Here is a 26,134-nt window from a genome sequence, read left to right as displayed (position 1 = left end):
GGTCTGTGCCCAGCAAAACTCCTTATTGCTGGGGAGAGAGCCTGTTTATGGGAAGGGAACCTAGCCCCAGATTTTTATTACAATAACTTGGCATTCCACTTTATAGGTCACCATTGTTTTAATTTTGTCAACATGAGTGTGTCTCCAAGAGTTTGGTAGTTCTTGAATACTGTAAGAATTTAGTTTTCAGACTTGAATTTCTGAGGATAGCACTGTGGAATTACAGATTATCCTCATGAGGGGTGGATGTTCTTGGGATGCATTTTCAGCACCACTAGAACAGGTCTGTGAAAACATGGCCAAGGAGGAGCTTGCCTTCATTTTTCTCACAGAACACAGCACCCAGAGTCCTCGGGGGCCAAGTGTCTGTCAGAAGGAAGATGCTGGGTGAGGTCATGCTGCCTGTAAAGCTGTCTCAGGTTCCAGGGACTTCAGCAGATGGTGACGTGGACAGAAAGAAGACTGTGGCAGTGCTGAGAGACACAGGTGTGCTTAGTAAATATTTGCTTACTGGAAACCTGTCACAGGTGCCATGGGCTGCTTAGCTGAAAGCTGCCTGTCTTGTTCAAGAGCACATATGACCCCCAGGTCCTCACAGGAGGGCTGGGATCAGGGTGAGTCAATAAATAGGGCACCCACTCTCAGCTGCTGATTCATCATTGGCACCAGACTGAGAGTGGGATCTCCTTGCCACCTCTGTTCACAGGAACTGCATTCTGTATCTCAAGGAAAGAGCAAGAACAAGTGTTGCCTGGTTATATCACAAGTACCAATGTCCTGCTGAACTGCTGTGGGAGCCCAGTGGCAAGAAGACCTAATTTCATCTTGGGCAGGATGGGGAGACTCCCAGGACACCATCCAAGCTGCATCCGGAATGATCAGGAGGCATTTGACAGTAAGTGGGAGGGAAGGGTCTTACTCCATGGAGTGGGCAGGTGTGCAGGCGGGAGGCTGATGGAGTTCTTAGGCCAGTAAAGGATGAGGTTTGACCCCTAAAATGGGAATGTTTTTCCCAGTTATCTGCATATACTGGGACTCTCCTTCCCTCTGTGGGTTTCAAAATCCTGTGGGCATGTTCTCAGGGGCACATAAATCTGAGGAGCCCACCTCTTCCCTGTGAGGTAGATTAATGTGGTCCAAATGCCTGTTGTGGGAAGATGGTTGTTCTGGGTACCGTGGTCTGTCCTCTCCTCCTGGACAGAAGAGAGATGCTGGCAACCAGTCCAGCCAAGAATCACTAGGGAATCTTAGAGGTAAAGGAAGCCCAGCAAAAAGAAGCTGAATGTTGTGGCTGGGGTGAGAGTCATGGACAAACAGGTTGGATGGCAGCCCTCCCAGGAGCTGGGCGCAAGCGCAGGGTGAGAGCAACCTCTCCACCGGGGGGGTGGGCGGGGCTTCTTCAGGTTTAAAAGGTTAATGTACTTGGTGTGACTGATAGAAAGGATGTTGAGACTGTTTCTCTGTATCTCACTGTTCGCTGAACCCAGGGTAGGCAAAGCATGAGTGGGGAAGCTGCAAGAAAACTCAAAGAGTCATAGGAACTGTAGACACATTTATTCTCTCTTGACTGGCATAGCAGCCATAGCAGCAGACACACTATAGTCTTTCCTCTCATGGTTGATCCAGTGGACATAGCATAAGCTTACGGAACAAAAGTGGGCTGTGGCCAAGCAGGTACATTGTGATGTGCATGCACAGCACTATAAGTGATCTCAACTGTTACATAATCATGTATTTACAAAATATGGGGCAAAAGGCTGTGTGGCAAGACAGCCTGATCACTTCCATCTTGGCTAGTTTGGTCTTTCCCTACAGAGATGAAAAGACCTTGTGAAATCTGGACCATGAGGCACCCTAGGAGGACAGCGTTCACTGCCCAGGGAAGAAGGGCAGGGTCCACTAGCCTGCAGGTCACAGACAATGAGGGCCAGACCTGGGAGACTGACCAACTGCGGTTTCTCAGACCAGCCTTTGCAGGTTTGGGTTGGGCTGTTTGTGACGCACTGAGTGCAAGCGGAGGTAACAGTGATTGGTCAAGGGCTGCCTTGATCTCAGAGGCTGCTGAAATGCAGCCATGCGTCTTAGTTTTCCTGCCTGGAATGATGTAAGGAAGGTGAGGTTCTGCCCTGGGCCAGGCTAGGTCTCCCTCCCCCATCATGTGACTTCTCAAGGGCTGAAACCATCTTGTGTATGAGATTCATTGCACTGAGACGGACTTGGGTCTCTAAAGGCCAGTGGACTGAAAGTGCAGGGACCTGGTCCCAGGCCGCGCTATACTACGTGTTGACTTTCCAACCTTCGGTTTATTCACTAAATTCACTGGATCCTGTTTCCACATGTGCCAAACAGGAGGATAATTGTAATGATATCTGTCTTTCATAAATCTATAAATTTGAAATTTGTAGTAAGACCTAGACAAGTTGGGGGTGTTGATAAAGATTCAGCTTTCCAGCTACACAGGCTAGCTGGCTGACATGTTGAATTGACCTTAGATATCTGGATTTTGAAAAAGTCCCTGGTGTTCTGCCAGCATGGAATGTTGGAATATTTGTTGTCTGGCTCTCTCCCAGTGACCCTGGCCTGTAACTGCATTGCTGTTTCTCTAGGCTCCTCCTCCCTCCCCAGCCCTGGAGCAGATCCACACAGTCCTCACAGTACTTCCAAGAGTAGAGGAAAAATATGAGGCTTGCTCTCCTCATCACCCCTACAGTGACCAGAGGGCGAGTTGCCTGGATTTTAACTCCTTACAGAAGTTTCTGACCAAAGGATTCATTCCCCCCTAACTAGATGGGGTTGGAGGAAATAGAGCAGTATTGGATATTCTCTTGTCTGAGATGCAGCAGAGCAGTTTCCGAAAGCACAGAGTGGACTCAGGTGACTTGCTTGAGGCCGCATAGTGGAATGGGACAGTGGCTGATATGTTGGGAAATTTTTTTCCAGAGTTTATCAGAGTGATATGATCACAGGGTTGGGGTATCTGCAATACAGTGGAGTTGTTTATACATTTACTCTGCAACTGTTTGCTGAGGTCTTAATGTAGGTGCTGGTGAAATTAATAGGAAACCTCCAAGTGGTTTAGTACAGGCTGGTGGGCTATCCATTTAGAACATGTTCAGTTCAGTTCAGTTCATTCGCTCAGTCATGTCCGACTCTTTGCAATCCCATGAACTAAAACATGTTAGCCCCGCCCTAAGGGTGGAGAAAACAGGAGTGTCCTTTGAATGACACTCCTCCTCTCTTTCTTCTCTTCCTAGATGCTTCTCTGCGGCCTCACAGGCTGGCAGGCAGCCTGTGATGGGGCCCTGCTCAGAAGACCCCCGCCTCTGCGGGGCCTCCAGGCTCCTAGGATTCACCAGCTTCCTCCTCAGTGAGTGATCCGGGCTCCTGGGAGGGAGGGCCTCTGGGGGGAGCAGGGAGGCAGGGTGCTCTTTCCATGTCCTATGTCCTTGGTGAACAAAAAGACAAAACATCTCTGCCATTATTTAGCAAATGCAGAGCCTTTGGTTTAGAGACCTGGGGTGAAAAGAAGAACAAAATAATCTTCTTGTTGTGGTGAGTCTGAGACACCTGAGCTCAGGCAGCCTTCACTACATTAAGGAAAACATTTCTAGGAAGGTAAGTCTGTCTCTGCAGCAGAAATGTGAAGCTGGGTGAACCAGGAGCTGCCTGCAGAGAGGGGAAGAGGCTAAGAAGCTGGCTCTTTGCCTTGGACGGGCTGGGGAACAACTCAGAGGGAACCTGACAGTCTGTGCAGCTGCCCTGTGGAGGAGGAGGTTGACTAGAACCCTGTGTCTGAGATGGAGAAAGCAACTGTAGTCTTGATTTCTTAGGCAAGATGCAGGATGTTAAATACAATGAAATGAAATTCTGCTTTTGTAAAAGGAACAGCAGCCTCTCAAATTTAAGGGTTTCTGTATACCACCTGTTGTAAGAATATGACGAAACTAAGGGAAGAGTAGACTGGTAATGTGGGCTCTTAAGTGAGTGAACTAGAGGAGGAAAGAAGGGAAAGAGACATAGAAAACTATGCAGAGTTAAGTGAAAAGTGAGCTACAGACTGGACAAAACCCAAATTATATACGTGACTTCCTGGGGACTATCTGATTATGTGTGAGAAAATTAAAAATTAATGAGTAAACACTAATGCCCAAGGAATTATGAATTCTGGAGAAAGTTGGAAAGCTTTAATTGTTTAAGCTTTTATTTTTAATTAAAGTTTAAAAAAAAATTATTTTTCAGTATTCCAGCCACTAAATGAACTTTCAGGAACTGTATGAAATTTAATGAATTATAGACTTTATAAACAGATGTCTTGAATTAAGAATGAGCTTTGTAAAACCTTACCTCCTTTTCAGTAATGTAACTTTATAAGGTAACAGTAAAATATAGAGCTTCTCTTCTCTTCCCTTCAATTTTATTTAACTTGAAAATAAGTTATGTTATTTAGAGTTTTCTCCATAGGCTCTGTGGTTGGAAGATTACATAAAAGAAAAAGAGGGAAAATGGACAAAATTGTAAATTGATTCACAACTATTAAATTTTATATTATTTAAATAAACTCTATCTTGTTTGTAACCACACTCTAACTGGCTTTATTTTCTTCTTCAGGATTAGATCTTTTGGAGATCACATCTCTCACTCCCTTCCTTCTCTTTCCAAGTCTTCTTCTGCCTTCCTCATAGCTCAGCTCACCATCTGCCCTGGGTAGATTCTCCCTGCCTCTCAGGGCTGAGCTTCCTCTCTCTCTGGTTCCTGTTTTTCCAGCAAGTATGGAGTTTGGACAGGCTGCTGGTTAACCCTCAGCTGGCCAGAAGTCCCTGCCCTGCTAAACCCCTCTAAGTACTTGCTTCCCCTTTCTCAGGACAGGAAAGTTGGAGGATGAGCCTTCAGGAGCTTCTCAGACCCTGGTGATCAGACAGTAGTGCTGGAAGGGGAGCTCCTGGGGAGGTCAGGGACAGGTGGAGAGCTGGTGGGAGCTCCTGCAGGGGAGAAGCCCTGGGCTGGGAGTGGGCAGCCCCGGTGCCAGGTGTGGCTCTGCCCTGTGTGACCCAGGACAGGTTCACCCCCTGGGGAGTCTCCTGCTCTGTGCCGGGGTGGGGGAGCCCTGGATAGATGTCCCCTAAGGCCTGACCTGGAGAAGATGACTGAGTAAATGAATACAAAGAAATATCTGAAACCCTTAGGCATATGAACACTGTCATGAGTTATTCTCTGCTTCCAGTGAGAGCCAGAAATGAGAATAAGTATAGCCAGAGGGAGACAGGTCTGAAATGGTGAGAATTTATTGAATTGGAAAGAGGACTGGGACTGTGGAAGGCTGACAAGAAACTGAGGGAGCCTCTGGCCAACATCTAGAGAGGAACTTAGACCAGCAGGTGCATCCTGACCTGCTGGAAGAAGCAGATTGATCATCTTTTCAGGGTAAGGGACTTTCCCTCATCCTGTTCTGTCCTACTTCATCCCCAGAAAGGGTAGAGGATATCAGGTCCCTTGGGCCTATGTCTGAAGAGGGAAGGTGGGCTCAGGAGGTGGTGGCCCTGCAGCAAATGTGCCCACTGGTCACAGCTCTGCAGGAAAGTGCCTGAGGAAGGCCCACTGTGGCCTGGCAGGGACTGATTGGGAAGTGTTGTCTTGGTGGCAGGGACAGTAGAGCTCTTTAAATGATCACTTGCTCTCCCCCTCATATTCTAGTCCTTTGCAGGTAGCCAGGGACTTGTCACGAGTGCTGGTCGAAAAACATGAGCAGAGAGCACGCTACTTGTGGACAGTTTCAGTGAAACCCCTGTGTGATTCTCCTCTCTCCCCTCCTGCTGTGGGGCTGGGAGCCTATGAAGATGCTGTGAGTTCCATGGGTGCAGCTACAAGAAGCTGGAGTTTCCTCCATGAATGACAGGGCCTCTCCCTCACTTTCTCATGGGACCTGTGGTGGGGACTATAGACTCCCCTTATTTGAAGACCCTGAGGTATTGTAACTGTTACACAGCACAGCCTGTAGTTTCCTGACTACTGCACTGCCTGGAAAGAGCAGGAAGGATAGCAGTCTTCATATTTGTGTTAGGTATCTATTGCTGTGTAACAAATCGCCACAAAACGTAGTACCTTAAACACCACTGGGTATAATCTCAGTCTCACAGTTTCTGTGGGTCAGGGCTTAGGGTTGGATCAGCTAGGTCCTCTGACTCAAGGTCTCCCAGACTGAAGTTAGAGTCTTAGCTGGGGCTGGGGCTGCATCAGCCCATGGTCCACTGGGCAAGCTATGATTCCAAGATCTCTCAAGAGATTGCTGCTGGGAAGCAGTTCCTGTGGCTGTTGGGCTGAGGGTCCCAGTTCCTCTCTAGATATTGGCCAGAGGCTCCCTCAGTTTCTTGTCATGTGGGCCCCTCCTTAGGCAGCTGACAACATGGCAGCTGGATTCCTCAGAGTGAGCAAGAGAGAGAGAGTGTGAAAGAGAGGATGTGTGTGTAAGCAAGAGGGAAGTCACAGTCTTGTATAACCTAGTATCACTGAGTGACATCCATCATGTCTGCTCTAGTCTATTCCTTGGAAGCCAATCACTAGATGTATCCCACTCACCAGGGGAGGGCATTACAAAAGGATGTGAACACAAGGGGACAACAATTAAGAAGCTAATCCTACAGTTATGCATTTGGTATTGACAGAAAATCTGCTAGGTTTTTTTGATACATGAAGGTGAAAGTGGAAATCACTCAGTTGTGTCTGACTCTTTGTGACCCCATGGACTATACAGTCTATGGAATTCTCCAGACCAGAATACTGGAATGGGGAGCCTTTCCCTTCTCCAGGGGATCTTCCCAACCCAGGGATCGAACCCAGGTCTCCTGCGTTGCAGGCAGATTCTTTACCAACTGAGCTATCAGGGAAGCTCCATGATCCCATTCAATTTATGAGGTAGGTGGGGAAACTCCAAATTAGAAAATTTAAGTTACCTCCTCAAGGTAACAATTCCCTAGAACCAGGATTTAATTCTAAAATTGCTTAAATCCACTTTACTAGGCTGCCTCCTAAGAATCAAGGGAGTATATTGGATGAATTTCATTTAAAATGTAGGTTATGTAGTTTTCTCATTTATTGTTACTGAAAAAAAAAAATTGTGGTTCCTGTGTCCTACCTGTGCCCTAGGTGTCTGCTGCACTGGGGTCGAGAATTCTGCAGCACCTGGTCCTGGAGTTCAGGATTCTGGACTTGTTACCCTGCAGAGGATCCGAGGAGGTTCTGTGTTGTTTCATGTGACCAAGAATCAAAAAGCTGACCCAGAGGAGGTCTCATGGGGCTTTGGCCCTGAGTTAAACTACAGCGTCATGCTGCGAGTCCGCCGTGGGGCAGACACCCCAACCTGGGTCAGCCTCCAGGACAAGTACCAGCACAGGGTCCATGTGCCTGACATCCTGTTCCTGAGGATTGATAACCTGACCCTAGAGGACAGTGGGCAGTACCGGGCTCGAGCCAGCTTCACTAGAGGAATAGAATTAAACCAGGTTTTCCTCCTCACTGTCTATGGTAAGCGACACCTCCTCACCATGGCTTCCCTCCTTCTTTTGAGCTAGGAGTGTCAGCTAGGCCCCATTTTTCAGGATCCCTTCCAGACATCAGCGTTCAGACTATTTTCTCCCTTGAATTAGGGTAAGTGGGTTTACTGCAAATGGTGAGAGGAGTTGAGATTCACTCCAGGGATAAAACCACTTTAGAATTTTGGGAGAGGAGAATGGAAATTTGGGGAAATTATATTGCCATAGGAATTGTTGTTCTTTATATGTCTAGGTTTATTTAATGTGTGTATTGCTTATCTGTTGCTGCTATAATGCTGCTTTCATTTGGAGCCTGAGCACAGCACAAATCTTCTATCTTACTAGGCTCTAGGTCAGAAGTCAGACATAGGTCTCACTGGGCCGAAGTTGAGTTGTTGGCAGGACTGTGTTCCTCTATAGAGGTCCCAGAAGAAAACTCATTTACTTGTATTTCCCACTTCTAGTGGTTGCTTGCGTCACTTGGCTATGACCACCTTCCTCTACCTTCAAAGCTGGCAATAGTGGGACCAATTCTTCTTACATTCTAACACCTTTGACCCCCTTACTCTTCTTTCTTCCATTTCTAAGGACCCCTGTGATTGCATTGGTCCCAACCAGGTAATCAGAACAATCTCCTTATTTTGAAGCCAGCTGATTAGCACCTTAATTCTTTTACCTTAATTCCACTTTGCCCTGTAACCTATCATAGTCATAGGTTCTGAGGATTGGACATGGAAGTATTGGGGCCCATTATTCACCTACCAGCAGAGATATTACTTTGCCAACAAAGGTCCATCTAGTCAAGGCTATGGTTTTTCCAGTGGTCATGTATGGATGTGAGAGTTGGACTGTGAAGAAGGCTGAGTGTTGAAGAATTGATGCTTTTGAACTGTGGTGTTGGAGAAGACTCTTGAGAGTCCCTTGGACTGCAAGGAGATCCAACCAGTCCATTCTAAAGGAGATCAGCCCTGGGTGTTCTTTGGAAGGACTGATGCTGAAGCTGAAACTCCAATACTTTGGCCACCTCATGCAAAGAGTTGACTCATTGGAAAAGACTCATGCTGGGAGAGATTGGGGTCAGGAGGAGAAGGGGACGACAAAGGATGAGATGACTAGATGGCATCACTGACTCAATGGACATGAGTCTGAGTGAACTCCAGGAGGTGAACTCCGGGAGTTGGTGATGGACAGGGAGGCCTGGCATGCTTTGATTCATGGGGTCGCAAAGAGTCGGACATGACTGAGCGACTGAACTGAACTGATTCACCTACCATAATCCAGAAATTCATGTGTAGTCAGTGCCTCTTCCCCTTTAACTCAGTGCCAGTCCAAGGCCAGCCTCACTCACAAAGACTCCAGCAATCCAGCTCTAGAAGCCTGGGGTAGATGTAGGAGAATGGTTACACGGGAGCACTTCCAGAGAGCCTCACTTAGCCAACACTTTCTTTCCCGAAAGTCCCTGCCTTCATAAGAAAATATCTGCTGTGAGAGAGTGACTATTGCTGCTTTAGGTCCCCCTGTGACACTTATCAGTGTCACACTTATCAGTGTGTCACTTCTCAAGTTCAGTGGCATGTTCTAACCAGACTCAGACTTACGATTCCTAGTTGCTGCTGCTGCTGCTAAGTCGCTTCAGTCGTGTCCAACTCTGTGCAACCCCAGAGACGGCAACCCATGAGACTCCCCCGTCCCTGGGATTCTCCTAGTTGCTACTATAGACTTAAAAAAATGCACAACGTTTGAGCTATGAATTAAGTTTTTATTTGGAGCAATATGAGGATGGCAGCCTAGGAGACAGCACCCCAGATAGCTCTGAGAAACTGCTCCAGTGAGAGGGAAATGTCAGTGTATATGTGACCCTGGTGAAGGAGGACTATAAGCAATACGAACATTTTTTTTTCCAGAAGTTTTATACTAGTCTCCAGAAGCTTTTTCTAGTCACCAGGAGTAGTCACCACCAGAAGGATTTTAGTGATTTTCTAGATATCATGAGATACCAGAATTTGGCTCATAAAATAGGCTCCTGAAAATATCGAGCTATCTGAAGACATGTCCTGCCAGTCCCCTCTCTCCCACACCAGCACAGACTGCCTCATCTCTTCTCTCCACCCTGAACTCCTCCAGGGGGGTGTGACAGTCAGCAGCTACAGCAGCACATGATTTGACCCTTGTAGAGGGAGACAGCAAGTGCCAATCTGTAGTTGACACTGCCACCGCGTCTCCCACACATGTCTCCACTATTCGGAGCACAGAACCTTTCTCTGGGCTCCCAGCTCTGACCAGGCGTCTTCTTCTCTACAGGCTATAAAATCCCAGGCATTATCTGAGCAGAAGAAGAGGCCAAGTTCCTGATCTGTGATTAGCCCTTCTGTCTGAGACGTCCTCCATGTCTAGAAGGAGCCCCATTTTCTTAGAAATAATTGGTCTTGGGAAGGTGGGATCAGGCTTTATTTTCTTGTTGGAGATGTTTAATGCTTCCTCAACATGCACACAATCTAGTGAAATCACATATGGCTTAATTCAGTGGCTCCCCTCTTTATTGTCATTTGCTATGTATTAAGTACTGGGCAAATTCTGTTTATCTATATAATGCATTCACTATCATTAAAGGGAGAATGCCAGGGTTTCAGTTAGATAATGGATGAGAATGCACAGACTGGAATGTTCTCCAATCATGTGAGCTCCTTTCTTTTGTCCCTCCTTTCCCAGAAACTGTACCCGTTCCTAAGATCCTTGTCAAGTCAGCATCCTTCACACCAGGCTGGTGCAATGCCACTCTGGAGTGCACAGCCCCAGGGGATACAAAGGACCTGAAGGTGACCTGGGAGATCAAGGACCTTCCCAGGGAGCTGGAGCAGAGAGTGACATCAGAACTACCCTCCAAGTCCTGGAACCTGACTCTGTGCCTGCCTGTGAGCCAGCCCAGTGGCAGCTTGACCTGTATGGTCAGCAACCAGGTGGACCAGAAAACTGCCACCTTAGGCCTTGGAGAAGTCTGTGTCTCTGGTGAGTGCACCTGTCAGAAGGGAGAGGCACTCTGAGAACTAGGGGCTCTGGGCTTTTCTCCCCACCATGTTATTAGCACCACCTTCCTACCAGGTCACCCCTTTCAGGAGCCTGGGAGGTATAGTCAGCTCATGTCTGCATTAACTGTCTCTCAAGTCCATGCCTGCCTCTCTACCCCCTCTTTTTCCCCAAGAAAAAAGGAATTTGTTTTTGATGCAAATCAAGTCAGTTCACCTCCAGATGAGCAACTCTCAGTTCCAGCTGGCCCTGGAGGTAGAGCAGGTGTGGTGTGGGGGAGGCCAAGAGAGCTGGGGCTGCAGCAGCAAAAGCATTCCCTAGAGATGTATGTCCCTGAGGGCTCACCCCTCCCCTGACCCATGCTCCCTGCTGCCTGCACCTGCCTGCCTGTTGCCCTCTGCACACTCCTTCCCTCCCAGATGCTGCAGGGCAGTGTCAGGTCTGGCCCAGGGCAATAGCTTTCTAGCCCTTCTCCTACCTCATCCATTATCCATAGTGTGTCATCCACTGTAGTCTTTTGAAAAACAACTGGATTTTGTGATTGGTCTATATCATCTGTAGGAGTCTGACCCAGGGATTCCCTGCAGAATTCAGGGCTGCAAAGCTCCTCTGCCCATGTTCCTTACCTCACACACTTCACACTGAATTGTTTGCTTGGCTTCCCCGAATGTGTCCTGAAGTTGCAAGCTTCTGAGCCTCTGGAAATGCTGTTTCCACATCAAACCTCCCAAATCAAGAGTTCCTTGCTTATTCCTATTGAAGGATTTCCCTCAGGTCACAGGCATATAACCAATGTCCTGCACTTGGTTATAGTTCTGTTATGAATCAAGTTTGAACAAAAGATGCCTCAATCTCATGTTGCACAGGCACTGCAGCTGCTGTAACCATCTTGCCTCAGGCATCATCTGCTTTAAGGCACAGTCCATGGCCACCCCACACTGAATAGCAATGCTATTGATGGGTTTGTCTTTTCCATAGCTTGGAACACCTTAAGGGCAAAGGACATGTCTTGTTTTCCTTTGAATTCTTATACCAAACAAAGCTTCTGGCACTATTCACACTCAGTATTTCACTGAGTGAATAAATGACCTGGTATCCTGTGTGCAGTCTAGCCCCTCTAACCCATCCCCCATGAGCTGCTGGTGGGAGCTGATATGTCAGCATCACTTAAAATCTCATGATACCTTTCCCTTTGTTCCATTCTGGAGTCTCAGATAAAGTTCAACACTCAGCATGACCCATAAGACCCTCTGGATAGAGGCTCTCTTCTCTCTGATCATCGTCACCCTGCTTGTCCTTGTCTTGTCCCTCTCCTGCCTGCTGATCGGGAATGATTGCAACCCTCAGGGCTACAGATTTGACATAGCTATGTCTCCTTTCTGGAAAGCTGTGCCCAGCCTGAATTTCTGGTAAACTCCTACTCCTCCCTCAGAGGTGAAGTTTATGCATCACCTCCTCTGGGAGGCCCTCCATGAAGACCAGTGTACAAGGTGTTAACTTATACTGCACTGCTGTCTCTCTAGCTGGAAGACTTCGGTATTTTCTCCATCTCCCCCAGGGTGACCTGTATTGTTTATCTCAGTGTCCCTGGCATCAAGCAGAAGCTCAGGACCTTGAGTTAATGATACTGCCTTTCCTCTTCCTCTTTAGCTTCAGACCTCTCCACTTGTTCTTCTGTATCTTTCCTCAGCAACAGGTGTCTCAAGTTCTGTTTGCATTAACTTTCTTTATTCTTTCTGTGTGAGGAAAACAGATTCACCTGGAAACAACGATGATAAGACCCTGTCAGGCATCATAGGGACTGTCGTGATTATCCTGTTGATCTGCGTAATTGGACTGTTCCTTTGGAAGACCTATGTGAAGAAGAGGAAGATGACGACTGGAAGAGGCAGGTTGCATTTCTACTTCTTGCCCCAGGTCCCCCCTCCTGCCCTGAACCCTTGGTTGCCTTCCTCCTGCATTTTGCTGCTCAAGGAATATCAATGCAGAAGGGGAAGATGGGTGTGGGCTTGGCCTTGGGTTCATTGCCATGGGGGAAATTATATGCTTTCAAGGCTGAGGTTCAAGCTCCACTCTGTGTATGACACAGGTGTAGAAGTTCAGGAGGGTCAGAGGGACAATGATGGTGGCCTCCACTATGCGGAGCTGAGCCAGCAGGAGTCTGCCGCACACAAGGTGAGAATGGGAGCTGAGCCCAGTCTGGGATCTAGTGGGTCTATCTCCTGGGTCTGTCAACCCAGTCATCTGCTGTTCCTGGCCCATCTGTCTCTGACTCTTTCAAGATCGTCAGTGTTATTTACTAAGAAAATTTAAAATTTGGGGCCAGTGTAGTGCTGGCCACTTTGGGGGAATTCACATGCATTTCTTGTCAACAGCACAGCTTCCTTATGGGTCACTCTAGGACCTCTCTCATCTTTTTTAGAAACTCTCTGACTTCAATTCCTAGGGTGTTGATAAACAACATTTAGAAGAAAAGGAGTCTAGTACTGTCTACACTGAGGTCTGCAAGCCAGAAAGGGAGGCCATGAAGATACTTTAATTGGAGAAAGCAGAAGAATCAGAACTACTAGGACACCTCCACTCGGCGCTTGATTCCTGAAGACATCTGCGTCTCCCAGCTCTGGTCCAGCTCCAGCTGCCCCGTGACCCTCCCACCCTTAAGTCCCTGTGCACATGTGGCCTTCTCACAACCTGTGTCGACTTCCCCAGCTGTCTTCCCACTCAAGATCCTCACCCTGCAGGATGAGAGCTCTTCTTCCATCACTGACGCAGCGCCTAGCCCCTCTTCTCCTGAAACTTCCCAAAGAGGACCTTCCTGCACATGATAATCCCCACAGCCTCTGCTGTGTGGTTGATGTGTATCTTTCTCAGCACTCAAGCCCAGGCGTGGAGACATTTGACCAGACTACAGAGGACAAGGTTAGGCTTTGGTGCTGGGTGCTGAGTTGGGCGTCTGTGGAGGCAGCATGGGTAGGTGGGAGCTTATAAAAGACTGGCCTGAGGTTTCCTTTGCCCCTTATGTAGGGCAAAAGTTGTATGTCGGGCAATGTATTTGTGTGTGTATATCTATTTGTTGGTATGTGTGATGGGGGGATAGCCAGTGCACATTATACAGTGGTCCAGCCCTTGTTCCTGATCACTAGTACTAACTAACCTCAGCTTCAGCTCGTGGACCTCAAATCCACCTCCTGTGGAGTGGGTAGAATGTGTACTGTTTCTGGCCCTTCAAGCACCTAGGTTGGGATTTGAGTCCTTAGAAAAGCAGCTTCAGGGCATTCCTGTCTAGTGTGGCAGTCATTAGAATGGAAGTGCAGTGTGTTACCCCCTCCCCAATACACACACACGCTCTCTAATGAACCTGCTGTGAGAAGTGAAGCTTGTGAGAAGGTGTGAACCAGCCCTCTCCTGCCTCTTCTGCTGACCCTCATCCCCCACAACCTGCTGGCCTCAGATCCTAGTCAGCCTCCTGTTTGGTCACTCACATACTTCTGCCTGAAATGATGGCTCCCTCCCTGCCCCTTACTCCTGTCCCTGCCTGTTGGAATCCTAGCATTCCACCCAATCCTAGACCCCCTTCCAGGCCACATGGTCTACATGTACCCAAAGATTTGGAAATGGTCTCTCCTACATCTAACTTTTTTGGACACAATTGACATACCCAATTTGGCTGCCATAGTTTGACTTGGGTTGGTCATCAGTTTTCCCTGCCTGCATCATCTAGAGCTCCCTCAGGAGGGTGTCATGGCTTTAGGAGGCCAGTGCCAAAGAGACAAGCATCTCTCTTTGTGAATTGTCTGAGCTATTCTTCCTCTCAACTACCACAGGAACTCAGCAGATTGATGTCAGAGCACAGCATCTACCGAAGGTGTTTCTGGTAGTAAGTCCACAAGGAAGAAAAGATGGACGTGATGAACCCCAACAATCCTGCCTAATCAGGATTGCTTGAGGACCTGATGTCACCTGCACTGTATTGTATGGGATCTTCTACTCTTCCTGGGGGTCGTCCTCTCCTCAAAGCCTCTGTCTCCTGCCTTCCGTTCCAGCTCTTGAGTTGGAGATGAACTCACTCTGGTACTATGATCCTTTTGTCTTCTGGCCTGCATTCTTGAATCTCTTGGTTTCCCACCCAGCTTAGCAATCTCAGCTTCTTCATTTCTGACCTCAGAAAGAAAAGTTCTGAACTAAAATCTTGAGCAATAAGAAGCAATGCTAGGGTCCTGCTGGATGAGGAAGAAGCAGAGTTTCCTTAATAAGGCTGTTTCCAGCCTGTTTATTGTCAGGCTGAACAGCAGGCTGAGAGGGAAAAAGATGACTTCTCTCACTGGAATCCTAGGTGACCGGTCATGGCTGGTATCAGTGCCATCAGTCCAGAAGCAGTGTGAGATGTGACCATCCATTGACCCCCTTCCCACCCACCTCGATTCCCAAAGCGTAAGACAAAAAAGAAAAAAGAAGGGAACTCAACATTTCAAGCCTATATTGAACCAGCTTTTGTCCCATGAATTTTATAAATATTATTTCTTCTTATAAGAACTCTCTTATTTTTAAATTTTTATTTATTTATTATTTTTTGGAGGCTAATTACTTTACAATATTGTATTGGTTTTGCCATACATTGATATGACTCTTTTAGAGTAGATATTACTATTTATTCCTGGACTTCCCTAGTGGCTCAGATGGTAAAGTGTCTGCCTACAATGCGGGACATCTGGGTTCAATCTCTGTGTCAGGAAGATCCCCTAGAGAAGGAAATGGCAACCCACTCCAGTATTCTTGCCTGGAAAATCCCATGGATGGAGGAGCCTGGTAGGCTACAGTCCATGGGGTTGCAATTACTATTCCTATTTTGTAGGACAAGCAACTAATATCCCAAAATAGTTGGTAGCAGAGCAAATTGTTAAATTCAAACCTAGGTAACTCCAGCATTCGTATCTTTTCCTTTGCCACATGGTCAATGAAGTTCTTGGAATCCTAGAGTATTCAGAAAAGAGTATCTTCCGTTTGTTCCTCTTCCAAGTTTCCTGGTTCTGACTCAAGTGCCTCAACTTGAATGAGTTCATCCTGATGATGAGTGGAGCAGTTGGTGGGTAAAAGGGGAGTTGTTCCTTAAGAGGACAATGGAGTGGGAGATGTGGGTGGGAGACATGCAATAACAGGCCCTGTGCTCTGGTTCAGAGGAGACATTTGAAGCAGAGCTGCTTCTTCTTGAGTCTTATGGGAGTTCCTTCCTCTTATACAAGATGTGTTGTGGATTTCAGCATCTCTGTTCTCAAGTCAGCTTCCCTTTCCATTATTATTCATAATAATATTTCAACATAATAATTCAAGAACTGTGTGATGCTGAAATCTCCAATGTACAAATGAAAAATTAAAATCCAGAGATACTAAGTATTCTACAGAAGTTCTCATGAGTGTAAGTTATATAGGCATGATCACTTATAGGCACGATCAGTTATATAGGCGATAATAATTTCACTCATTTTGATTCCTTTCTCTGTCATTCTGGACACCCAATCAGTTACCAAATTCCACTGTGCTATCCCTCATAAATCTTCCTGTACTCCATTCTCCACTTCTTTCATCCCCATCTTCCACCACCATTTTTGCAGTTCCACTAGCAGTGTGTGAGAATTTCTCCGCTTTATGGCCAACTCTTGTTATTTTTAGATTGTATCCATCCCAGTGCTGATGAAGTGGTATCTCATTGTGGTTCTGAATTACATTTCTCAAATGATTCATGCTGAACATGTTTTCATGAGCATATTGACCTTATTTGAAGAAATTTCTTTCTCTCTTGAATTCTTTCTTGTTATGCAATGACCCTATGTCTCCATTGAGTCTGCTTTTTTTCCAGTCACCAGGGAACTCCACATTGTTAAATTTAGTGGTCAATTCTCAATCCTCATTTCCCATAAGTTCTCAGCCACAGTGGATATATATTTCCTGGAAATATTGTTTTCACTTTGCTATTTTCTACTTACTGGGTGGTTGCTCTGTAGTTTTCTTTATCAGTATCTTTCCAACCTCTAAATTTTGGAATAACCAAGGTTCATACCCAGACCACCTCGCTTCACTGTCTACACTCATTTCTGTTTGATGCTCTGGCCATGCAGTAATCTTGTGACTATATGACCTTATCTGGTAAAAAGGACTTAGAGACGTAATCTGTCCCCTGAACTCCTGTGTGAATATCCAACTGTTTACTTGACATTTCTGCTTGCATGTATAACAGACATCTCCATCTTGACATGGTTAAACTCAGACTCCCCAAACATGCTTCCTACAGTTTCCTATCCCTCCAAATGTCACCTCAGTCCTTCCCTTTGTTCTGGCCATAAAACTTGGGTGTCATCCTTGACTTCCTTCTTTTTTCTTCATTTTCATTTCTTTTTCACTCTCAGAAAATACTGATAGCTCAACATTCTATATATAGTTGAATACTTATTTTTGTATATCTATATGAAAAAATATGTTTATAACAAAATGCCTCTTATCACCTCCCTGGTCCAATTTCATCATCATTTCTCACTTGGATTATTATAGTGGCCTCAGAGTCTCCCACTTTTATCCTTAATCCTTTAATGTCTATTTTCATAATGTCATCCAGATGAATCTTTTCAAAACCTAAGTTGCATCACATTCCTTGTTGCTCAAAACTTCCACTTTATCTGGAAGATTTTGTATCAGCTGGCCTCCTTTCCCTCACACCTCTCCTTCCTTAATCCACTAACAGACACTGGGCTTCCTGCCAGTCCTTCAATACTCCATGCATGCTCCTTCCTCTCTAGAATTCTCTCCTTCTAGGTATCGATGTCTCATTCCCTGACCTCCTTCAAGTCTTTTTATAGATGCAAACTTCTCAGTAAGACCTACACTGACCTCCCTATATAAAACTGCAAACTCTTTCTGGTGACCTCCTCCCTTCTCCATGTGCTATTTTTCTCCATAGCTAGTGTAACAGGGTAAGTTAGTTATTCTGGGCTGTAGATAGTACATATTGAGGCCTCAAAATATAAACTGCCATCCTGTAATGCAAATACCATTATTATTCCCAGGAAATGGCTACACTGGTAAATCAATGAATTTACTCAAGTCACATAACTAATAGATGGCAGAGCTGGAACTGGAATCTTGGAGTTGGATTCTGAAGCTCTTGACCACTAAATACTGGTGAAATAAAGTATATTTTCTCCATATGATGGAATACTATTTGTGTACTAAGAAGAGTTAATTATATCCTTATATATTTGAATGGAAAGTTTCCCATGAAATAGTCAATTAGTTATGGAATATGCATGGTATTAGCCTACATTATAAATATATAAAAATATGTTTATGTGGGGATGAAGTGTTCCAACAGTTAGTATGTCAAGAATTTAACAGTAGCTAACTTCTGTGGTCTGTCTCCTTTTCTATATCATTAGTTTCTTTACAACACTAACTAAAAAAATTATCTATTAAAATTTTTGAACAGTGAAGTGACATGATAAGAAACGCTTCAGATAGATAAAGCTGCATATATGCCAACAAGAACTTTATCATCTAAACCAGCTAACGAACTTATGCTTATTTCCACTTCTATTTTATTGATTTACGGCTTCAGGATCTTTATTGAAATAACCCCTAACAGGTCTACATCAGTCTATATAGTTCAGGCAAAGCAAACATTTTGGTCTGATTTTTTTATCCAAATGGACACTCCCCATGTATTGCTCACAACCCAGGATGTTCATTAAATCAGCTAGAGAACTTTAATGAACAGATGCTTGGACTGTATCCTGAAACTGGGCACCACTTATATTTTATTTTTTATTTTTTCCCTCATCCTGAACCTCCCCTCCCTCCTCCCTCCCCAACACCCTCCCACCTCCCTCCCCATCCCATCCCTCTGGGTCATCCCAGTGCACTTATATTTTGAAATACTCATTAGATTTTTGATCAGGTTTGAGAACTGAAACCTTGGGCCTACATGAAGTCTTCATGAAATTCAAATGGGAATGTACATGGCAAAGAAAGTCTGTGAATGTGTTTTCCAAAGTGTTTCTCAATGTGCCTTTTGTTTCTAATAGATTGAGCTAAGGAATGAATGAATGACAAAACCCTACAGTTTGTCATTACAGTTGACTCTTGAGCAACATAGGGGGCTCCCACTCCCTGAACAGTCAAAAATTCACCATAGAACTTTATAGTCACACCTCTGTATTCACAGTTCCACATCCACTGGTTCAAGCAACCACAGATCATGTGTACTGTTGTACACATTTATTGAAGAAAATCACCGTGTACCTATGGACCTAGCAGTTCAAACCCATATGATTCAAAGATCAGTTGCACTTCAATGTGTTCACCAAGGTTCAGAGTCTGACATGTAGGTCCTGAGCCAAAACCCAGAATCTCCATTTCACCCTTTTGCCTTGTGGGTGCAAACTCTTGATAATAGATGTGAAGTGACCCTGGTTAAACAAAACAAGAAAGTTTATTTATTAATTTACAGTGGGAAGTATACTTGCTAACTCAGATGGGTATTCCTGTTAGCCTGACCAAGTCATCCTCTTCCCAAAGATAGGCCACACTGGAAGCCGAGGTACCACTGGACTACTTGGGGAGCACTGACTTGGGGCAGGTGAGCAGATGCTGCTGGTGTGGATTCCAAAGGCCTTCTCATCTGAGCTCTTCATCTTCATGGTAGGACCTAAGTGCCCAGGGCATGGAATTCTCCTGCCAGCCTGATGGAACATTTTGTTTGCTTCTGTCATCCATCTCTCTTTATGCCCCATTTCTTATTAACCATCCTTCTGATTGACATTTTTTGGTTATGGGCATATGTAAGAATAAGATTTTCCTTGATATCAATGGGAATTGCTATATCTGTCCTGTGATCCAGATATATAGTGTTTTATTTAATCTCTAAAAGTAAAAAATAATCCCTCTAAAATACCCATCCTATTTCTCATTTCCAAATTGTAGTTGAGGATGTGGAGGGTGAAGATACTCCCTCAATACACCATTTGTCGCTAGATGAGCCACCAAATTGCTTTTGGTTTTCACCCAACAAACTGGTTAGTGGGATCCCGTGGCTCTCAAGGCTGGAAGCGTCACCTAATTTATCACTTACCCTTTCAGCAAGATTTCACATTTAAAACAGCAAAGCAACAATAATAACTAGAGAAACTCTTAAGAGAATGTAGTTCTTAATTACTGTCTATTTAATTTTAAATCTTCATTAAATGGATACTTTCTAGAAAAATATGAATTGATAAAATTAATCTAAGTGTGGGCACACTCACTTTGCTCGGCATGCTTTTGATCCCAAACAGAGCTCCCCAAGGTCTATGGTGGCAGTTTTCTGGTCCACATGGTCACTGACCACACAGGTGAGACTGGAGTTGGGGCTGGCTCAGGGGCAGACTCAGAGCTTGGTCCCAGGTTCTTCTGCTCCAGCTCCCTGGGGGGCCCTTGATTATCCAAGTCATCTTCAGGTCCTCTGTGGCCCTGTGGTGCAGGGTGACCATTGCACCAGCCTGTTGTGATGGACTGTTACTCAGCCAGGATCTGGGAAAGGGGCAAGAGGGAACAAAAGCTTATTATTGTATTTGGAGAGACTGTTACTCACCCAATATCATGCCGTTCTGAGCAGTTAACTGGGAAGACAGGGCTTTTCACAGCTAAAGAAACTGAGGCCTTAGAGACGTGAAATAGTTTTCAAAATTATATAATGAGAAAGCAGTACCAAATCTCAGTTTAGAGAAGTGTGGACAGCCAGTCTGTCAGCTCTTTTTCATCTGTGGTACCCCCCAACTGTCACCACACACAGCTGAAATCACATGTTTGCCCTCCACATGCATTTTCAGAAACTTTATGGGACTTTCCTGGTGCTCTAGTTGCTTAGACTCTGCACTCCCAATGCAAGGGGTCCAGGTTTGACCCTGCTCAGGGAACTAGATCCCACATGCCACAACTAAAGAGCCCGCATGCTGCAACCAGGACCTGGCATAGCCAAATACATAAATATTTAAAAAAATTAATAAAATAACATATGGGGAAATTTGTTGTTGTTGTTCAGTCACCAAGTCATGTCTGACTCTTCACGACCCCATGGACTAACTGCAGCATGCCAGGCTTCCCTGTCTCCCACCATCTCCTGGAGTTTGCCCAGGTTCATGTCCATTGAATCAGTGATACCATCCAACCAATGGGGAAAATACATTTATATTAACAAATAAAAGATTTGGGAGAATGGCATTGAAACATGTAAAATATCATGTATGAAACGAGATGCCAGTCCAGGTTCGATGCACGATACTGGATGCTTGGGGCTAGAGCACTGGGACGACCCAGAGGGATGGTATGGGGAGGGAGGAGGGAGGAGGGTTCAGGATGGGGAACACATGTATACCGGTGGCGGATTCATTTTGATATTTGGCAAAACTAATACAATTATGTAAAGTTTAAAAAAAAAAAAAAAGAACCTTCACAATCTCTCTAGCACTTGGACAGTGTAATGAAACTTCTTAGGCATATACTTTTTTCATCTGTAGAATTTTTAAAGAAGGTTCTGAAAACTCATTTGAGATTCTTAACCCTCTCTCAACCAAACTGAAGACATAAGGTTAGGATTTGGAGATAAAGGGGAAGAGAATGGCTTTGGAGAGAGCTGTGCTGCGTAAGTCCCCTTTTAATCTGAGGGGTACCTGCCTCTCACCTCAACATGGTGACAGAGGCTTCAGTGAGACCATTCTAAGAGCTGGATGTGTGTTCCCTGCAGTTTGGGGATGCACTGGACAGGTGTCTGATTTACACCTGAGAAAATGAAGGGATGAGATGCTGTAGAAACAGCCTGCAGTATTCAGGTGTTGGTTTCTAATTGGAAAGAAACTGCAAACACATTGATGAGCTAAATGAACATGCTTTTAATCGACTAGAAGTAGGGTCTTAAAAGAACTGTGACAAGAAGGGCATCTGGAGAGGCAATAGGTTCCCAATAAAGAGAGCCTATGGAAACAGACCAGCCAACACAAGAACCAAAGAGAATGACATAGGTGGCTGTCCTGAGAGTGTCACCTATGACAGGGTAGGTGAGATCCCCAGCATGGGAGAGGAGAGGCATCCAAGGGACTTATGAAAATGCCCTGTGAGAGGAACAACCAGCAACCTAAATGCTGTCACACCCAGAGAACCCAAGAGCTTGATTGCCACAATAGGAAGAGTCAACCACCACCCTCCTTACTGTTCCTCACTGCTTCCCTGTGCCTGCGGAGTTGGGGAGAGAGCTCAGTTTATTTGGCTGTTCTCTCTGATCCTTGTGGGCCTTTGCCAGGGAACTTTGCCCTGGTCTGGGTCTCATTCTACTTCTGCTGCATTTTCTGTAGATGTGGCTACTCCTGCTTGTCTGGGGCAAGTGTGGGTAACACTGGTGATGACCTTGGTTCCTGCCACAGTCTCCTCTGGAGTGAGGCCCCTGTACTCTGACCTTTCTTATTCTGAACTCAGGCACTTTCTGGCCTATGGCCCCTCTCAGCACCTCATCTCCCTCATAAGAAACCTTGAGAACATCTGAACCTCCCCAACATGGAACACAAGCTAAAGGGACCTTGTAGTGCTTCTAGAGAAGCCCTTTATTGCCCAAACACATGAGGCTCAATTTACTAAACATGAATCCCTAGGAGGAAGTACTATCCTATCAAAGAAGTGGATCCATGCTGCTTCTGATTTGCATTCCTGCTCATCTTATCTGGAGTTCCTATCACCTGACTTGCTCCTCACTTTCTGTTGAGCCCCTAGGGAATGACATACCACATTCCTTTTAATTTTTAATTATAGGTTCATCCTTAATGCGTTTTTAACATTTACTTACTTCCAGATATATGTATAAAACCACTCTGATGTCTTACCTGGCATCTTTTAAGTTTGTGACTTGCCAAATGAACTCTCTTTTCTTAGTCTACTGTCTGATTTTGGAGCACACAAGTCTCTTTTGTTCTATCAATAAAATATGGCTCTTGCCTATTTTGGAAGTCAAAGGATGAACAGAGATTTGCATCCTCAGTGGAGTTCTGGCCTCTGCCTGAAGCAATGACTGTCTCAGCCCTATGTTGGAGGGTGTAAGGAACAATGATTAAACTTCGGAATTCTCCAGAGAATAAGACACATTAACTCAGGAGCTTCTCCTTAAACTCTAACCACACAGCCAACTTGATTGAAAAGTGAAAGTAGCTCACTTGTGTCCAACACTTTGCGACCCCATGGACTATATAGTCCATGGAATTCTCTAGGCCAGAATACTGGAGTGGATAGCCTTTCCCTTCTCCAGGGGATTTTCCCAACCCAAGGGTCGAACCCAGGTCTCCCACATTGCAAACGGATTCTTTACCAGCTGAACCACAAGGGAAGCCCCAGACTTGATTAAATGTAATTAAAATGTTTAAATTATGCTACTTAAATTCAGAAACAAGAAGGAATTCAGTGTTGAAGAGCTGAGTGGAATTAGAAATTCTTGTGTCCCAAGGGGTTATCAGACTCAGAAATATACCTTAGAGGCCAAAGTTATACGTCTGTAAGTGGGGATGAAATATTAGTGTGGCCTTGAACTTGTAGGGATGCTGTGAAAAGTTACATGAGAAGTTGGGAGAATTAGTGTAAGAGAGTGTGTGTCTTTTGTTCTGGGGGACCAGTATGTGGACTGAAACTTGCCCTGTTCTATGAGAGTAATGTGAGAATTTGGAATCCAGGCCTGCATTATGCATGGGGATGGATGTGAATTCTTACAACCAGAGACAACGTCGCCAGTCCAGGTTCGATGCATGACACTGGGTGCTTGGGGCTGGTGCACTGGGACGACCCAGACGGATGGTACGGGGAGGGAGGAGGGTTCAGGATGGGGAACATGTGTATAACTGTGGCAGATTCATGTTGATATATGGCAAAACCAATACAATATTGTAAAGTTAAAAAAATTAAATTAAATTAAATTAAAAAAATAAAAAAAATAGGCAAAACTTACAAAGACTCAAGCTGGGGAAAATACTAAACTGTTTTATGGGGAGACTTCCTCATCAGGGTATATGTGTGGACTAGATCCCTTGGAGAAGGAAATGGGAACCCACTCCAGTACTCTTGCCTAGAAAATTCCATGGATGGAGGAGCCTGGTGGGCTACAGTCCATGGGGTCACAAAGAGTCGGACATGACTGAGTGACTTCACTTCACCTGTTCAAAGAGATTAAGAAAGGAATCAAGCCTATAGTACAAAATAAACATTTTGAAGAATTAACAGACATAAGGGAGAGAGAGGAAGTGGAAATATTGTGGAAAAAACAGATAAAGGACATAAATAAAATTAATGTATTTAACAGATATTTAGAAAGTAAAATTGAGAAGACTCACTGATCAGTTGGCTATGGAGTTGAGGTAGAAAAAGATGTCAAGGGTGATAGTAAGGATGCATCATTTGCTAGGGTAGGAGACACTCAAGGAAGATCAGGCTTAGGTGCTCAATTTTGAACTGATTGAGTGTGTGATGACTTTGAGACATTCAAAGGGAGCCTTCAGTACAGTTGGACTTAAAAATTTAGATCTGAAAGGTCTCTAGACCTAAGGCTCAAAAATCCCTGGGGAACCATACCCTAGAGAATCATATTCACACTGATGGGTAGAGATCTAATATGGAGCTATGTCATTATAAAGCTAAAATACCTGAAACTTTTATGTAAGAAAAAATATACAAAGAAGTTCAGAAGAGGGAGAGGTCACTTCTGGCTGGTGCAATCGGCAAAGACTTCATGAGGAAGGTGTCTTGTGGCCTGCTTCTTCAGGTTGAAGCATTTTAGTCCCTTCAGCTCCTCTTGATATGACCCAAAGGGGTCACCTTCAAGACCTACATCAGTGGGGTCAGCATAGTGCCCTTTTCTACCTGGACTATCCAGGTCAGCCTCGTTCCGAATTTAAGGCTCTTCCTTAATGTCTGTTCTTGTCCACATCCCACATCTTCCTGCTGTTTGTCTAGCCCGGGAGGCAGTTTTATCTGTGCTTTCATCATACTCCCCACAGAGCATGCCCTCAATACGAGGTGAACAGCCTGACATAGGTCCTTGAGGGGTAGACTGAGAAGAGATGTATGAGATTTGCTGCATGGGAAGGGCCCTTCCAAATTCATCATGACACAACCAAACCAACTGGTCTCAGGACGCAGTGCTCACATATCAGTAACAGGAGGGGACAGAAGTCCATACTAACCCTCTCTGAGCTTCAACTCCCTCTATTATGTACCCACAGGATTCTGAGTATATTAGAATCTCCAATGTCTTGAGGAAAAGAAATCCAAGTCAGCCTGTCCCAGTTCCATATGTTGACATTCCAGGTGAGGCATTCTGTCTGCTGAGGGACTCCTTCCAGTGTGCAGAGGAAGGAGCAAGTTCTGTTGCAGCCATGAGTGACTCTGAGTCATGAGAAGTGGCTGCCCTTCTCAAGGCACTTGTGTGCCCTCCTCCTCGTACAAATCAGACCAGGGCCCTCCAAGTGAAAGCTCTTCCTGCTCCCACTGCTCCCCAGCCCTTGTCCCAACATGGCAGATGTGGGAAAGCAGCAGGCCTGAAGCAGAGGAGGTTCTGGCTGTGGTAGGCAGTGTCACAGCAACCCCAGTCAGTGATCACAGAGTCACCTGGGTTAGAAGTCTAGGTCTCACTGTCAAGGACAGGAGTAGGAAGGTGAAGCGGCAAAGGTGGTCTGAAGGTGCTCATGATTTTCTCACAGTCTGTGGGGGAGGGGAGGATGGCAAGACTGTCCCTAAATGTCAAGGATGAGGCATAGGGGTGGAAGCAGAGGCTCCTGGGCAGCTGCTCCAGAGCGCTTCACTACAGTGGGGAGAAAAACCAATCCCTTGGACACACTCACTTGCAACTCCCTAAGAAGTCATTGCTATAGCCATTCCCAGATGCCTGAGAAACCACCATCCACACATGGCCACTCCCCAGAGTGTGGCACAGCCAGGAGGCTAAGGAGGCCCACTCGTGCGTCTGCCACCATAGACCCTGGTTTTGTCCCACCTTTCAGCAACTGACTTTTCCTTTTTTCAAGCATGGGAAAAGCACCTTTCTGATTAATCTAGGTCCTGAAGGACCCTGTTGACGCTGCATTTACATGACTGAGGAAGGGTACATACATGACTTCTAGCTGAAAATTTTCTGTCAGAGCCCACATTGAGGAGCAGCCAGAGCCTTCTTTGGGTTAAGAAGGGACAGGGGGCGTTCAAGCTTCCATGTGATAAAGAGTATGATTCCATTTTTGATGTTTGACTCCTCATTCCAGCTTTACTGAGGTATAATTGATATGAGAAACTATATGTAATCAATAAATACAAATAGATGAGTTTGAACGCATGTATACACTTTTGTTATCTTCACCACAGCCCAGGCAATAAACATTTTCATCACTTCTGCAAGTTTCTTGTGTCCTTTTAGGGTGTGCATATATGTATGTATGTGCATAATAATGTTTAACATGAGATATTTACCCTCTTAACAAAATTTACCTTATTGTTAATTATAGGCACTCCATTTTACAACAGGTCTCTGGAACATATTCATCTTG

General features: G+C 45.3%; 1 protein-coding gene and 1 long non-coding RNA gene across 5 annotated transcripts; both read left to right on the top strand.

The window, feature by feature from the left end:
• The first annotated feature begins 665 nt into the window (after window positions 1–665).
• On the top strand, window positions 666–25,985 carry LOC133239120 (CD48 antigen-like). 4 transcript variants are annotated; one of them, XM_061402705.1, is made up of 7 exons: window positions 666–895; window positions 3,255–3,367; window positions 7,141–7,518; window positions 10,236–10,532; window positions 12,304–12,438; window positions 12,640–12,725; window positions 12,997–25,985. In XM_061402705.1, exons 2-7 carry the CDS (start codon window positions 3,295–3,297, stop codon window positions 13,087–13,089), a joined length of 1,062 nt encoding a protein of 353 aa, XP_061258689.1. In that variant the 5' UTR covers window positions 666–895; window positions 3,255–3,294; the 3' UTR covers window positions 13,090–25,985. The 4 variants fall into 4 exon arrangements, with proteins under 4 accessions (XP_061258689.1, XP_061258698.1, XP_061258706.1 ...); XM_061402714.1 differs by having other exon boundaries at window positions 672–895; window positions 19,113–25,985; XM_061402722.1 differs by having other exon boundaries at window positions 672–895; window positions 12,973–13,011.
• LOC133239138 (uncharacterized) lies at window positions 3,622–6,360 on the top strand. Its single transcript, XR_009733734.1, has 2 exons — window positions 3,622–5,421; window positions 5,692–6,360. It is a non-coding gene; the product is annotated as an uncharacterized LOC133239138 (long non-coding RNA).
• Window positions 25,986–26,134: the final 149 nt, after the last annotated feature.

Source organism: Bos javanicus, chromosome 3, assembly GCF_032452875.1.
Source record: "Bos javanicus breed banteng chromosome 3, ARS-OSU_banteng_1.0, whole genome shotgun sequence".
NCBI classification, from domain to species: domain Eukaryota; kingdom Metazoa; phylum Chordata; class Mammalia; order Artiodactyla; family Bovidae; genus Bos; species Bos javanicus.
Note: the sequence above shows the minus strand (reverse complement) of the source record. Positions and strands in the feature narration are given on the sequence as shown.

Excerpts from the sequence above, each read along its gene's own strand:
- LOC133239120 (XM_061402705.1), top strand. The coding sequence starts at position 3,295 with ATGGGGCCCTGCTCAGAAGACCCCCGCCTCTGCGGGGCCTCCAGGCTC. Across the intron at positions 10,533-12,303 it reads TGGAGAAGTCTGTGTCTCTG|ATTCACCTGGAAACAACGAT; the intron begins GTGAGTGCACCT and ends TGAGGAAAACAG. Across the intron at positions 12,439-12,639 it reads GAAGATGACGACTGGAAGAG|GTGTAGAAGTTCAGGAGGGT; the intron begins GCAGGTTGCATT and ends TGTATGACACAG.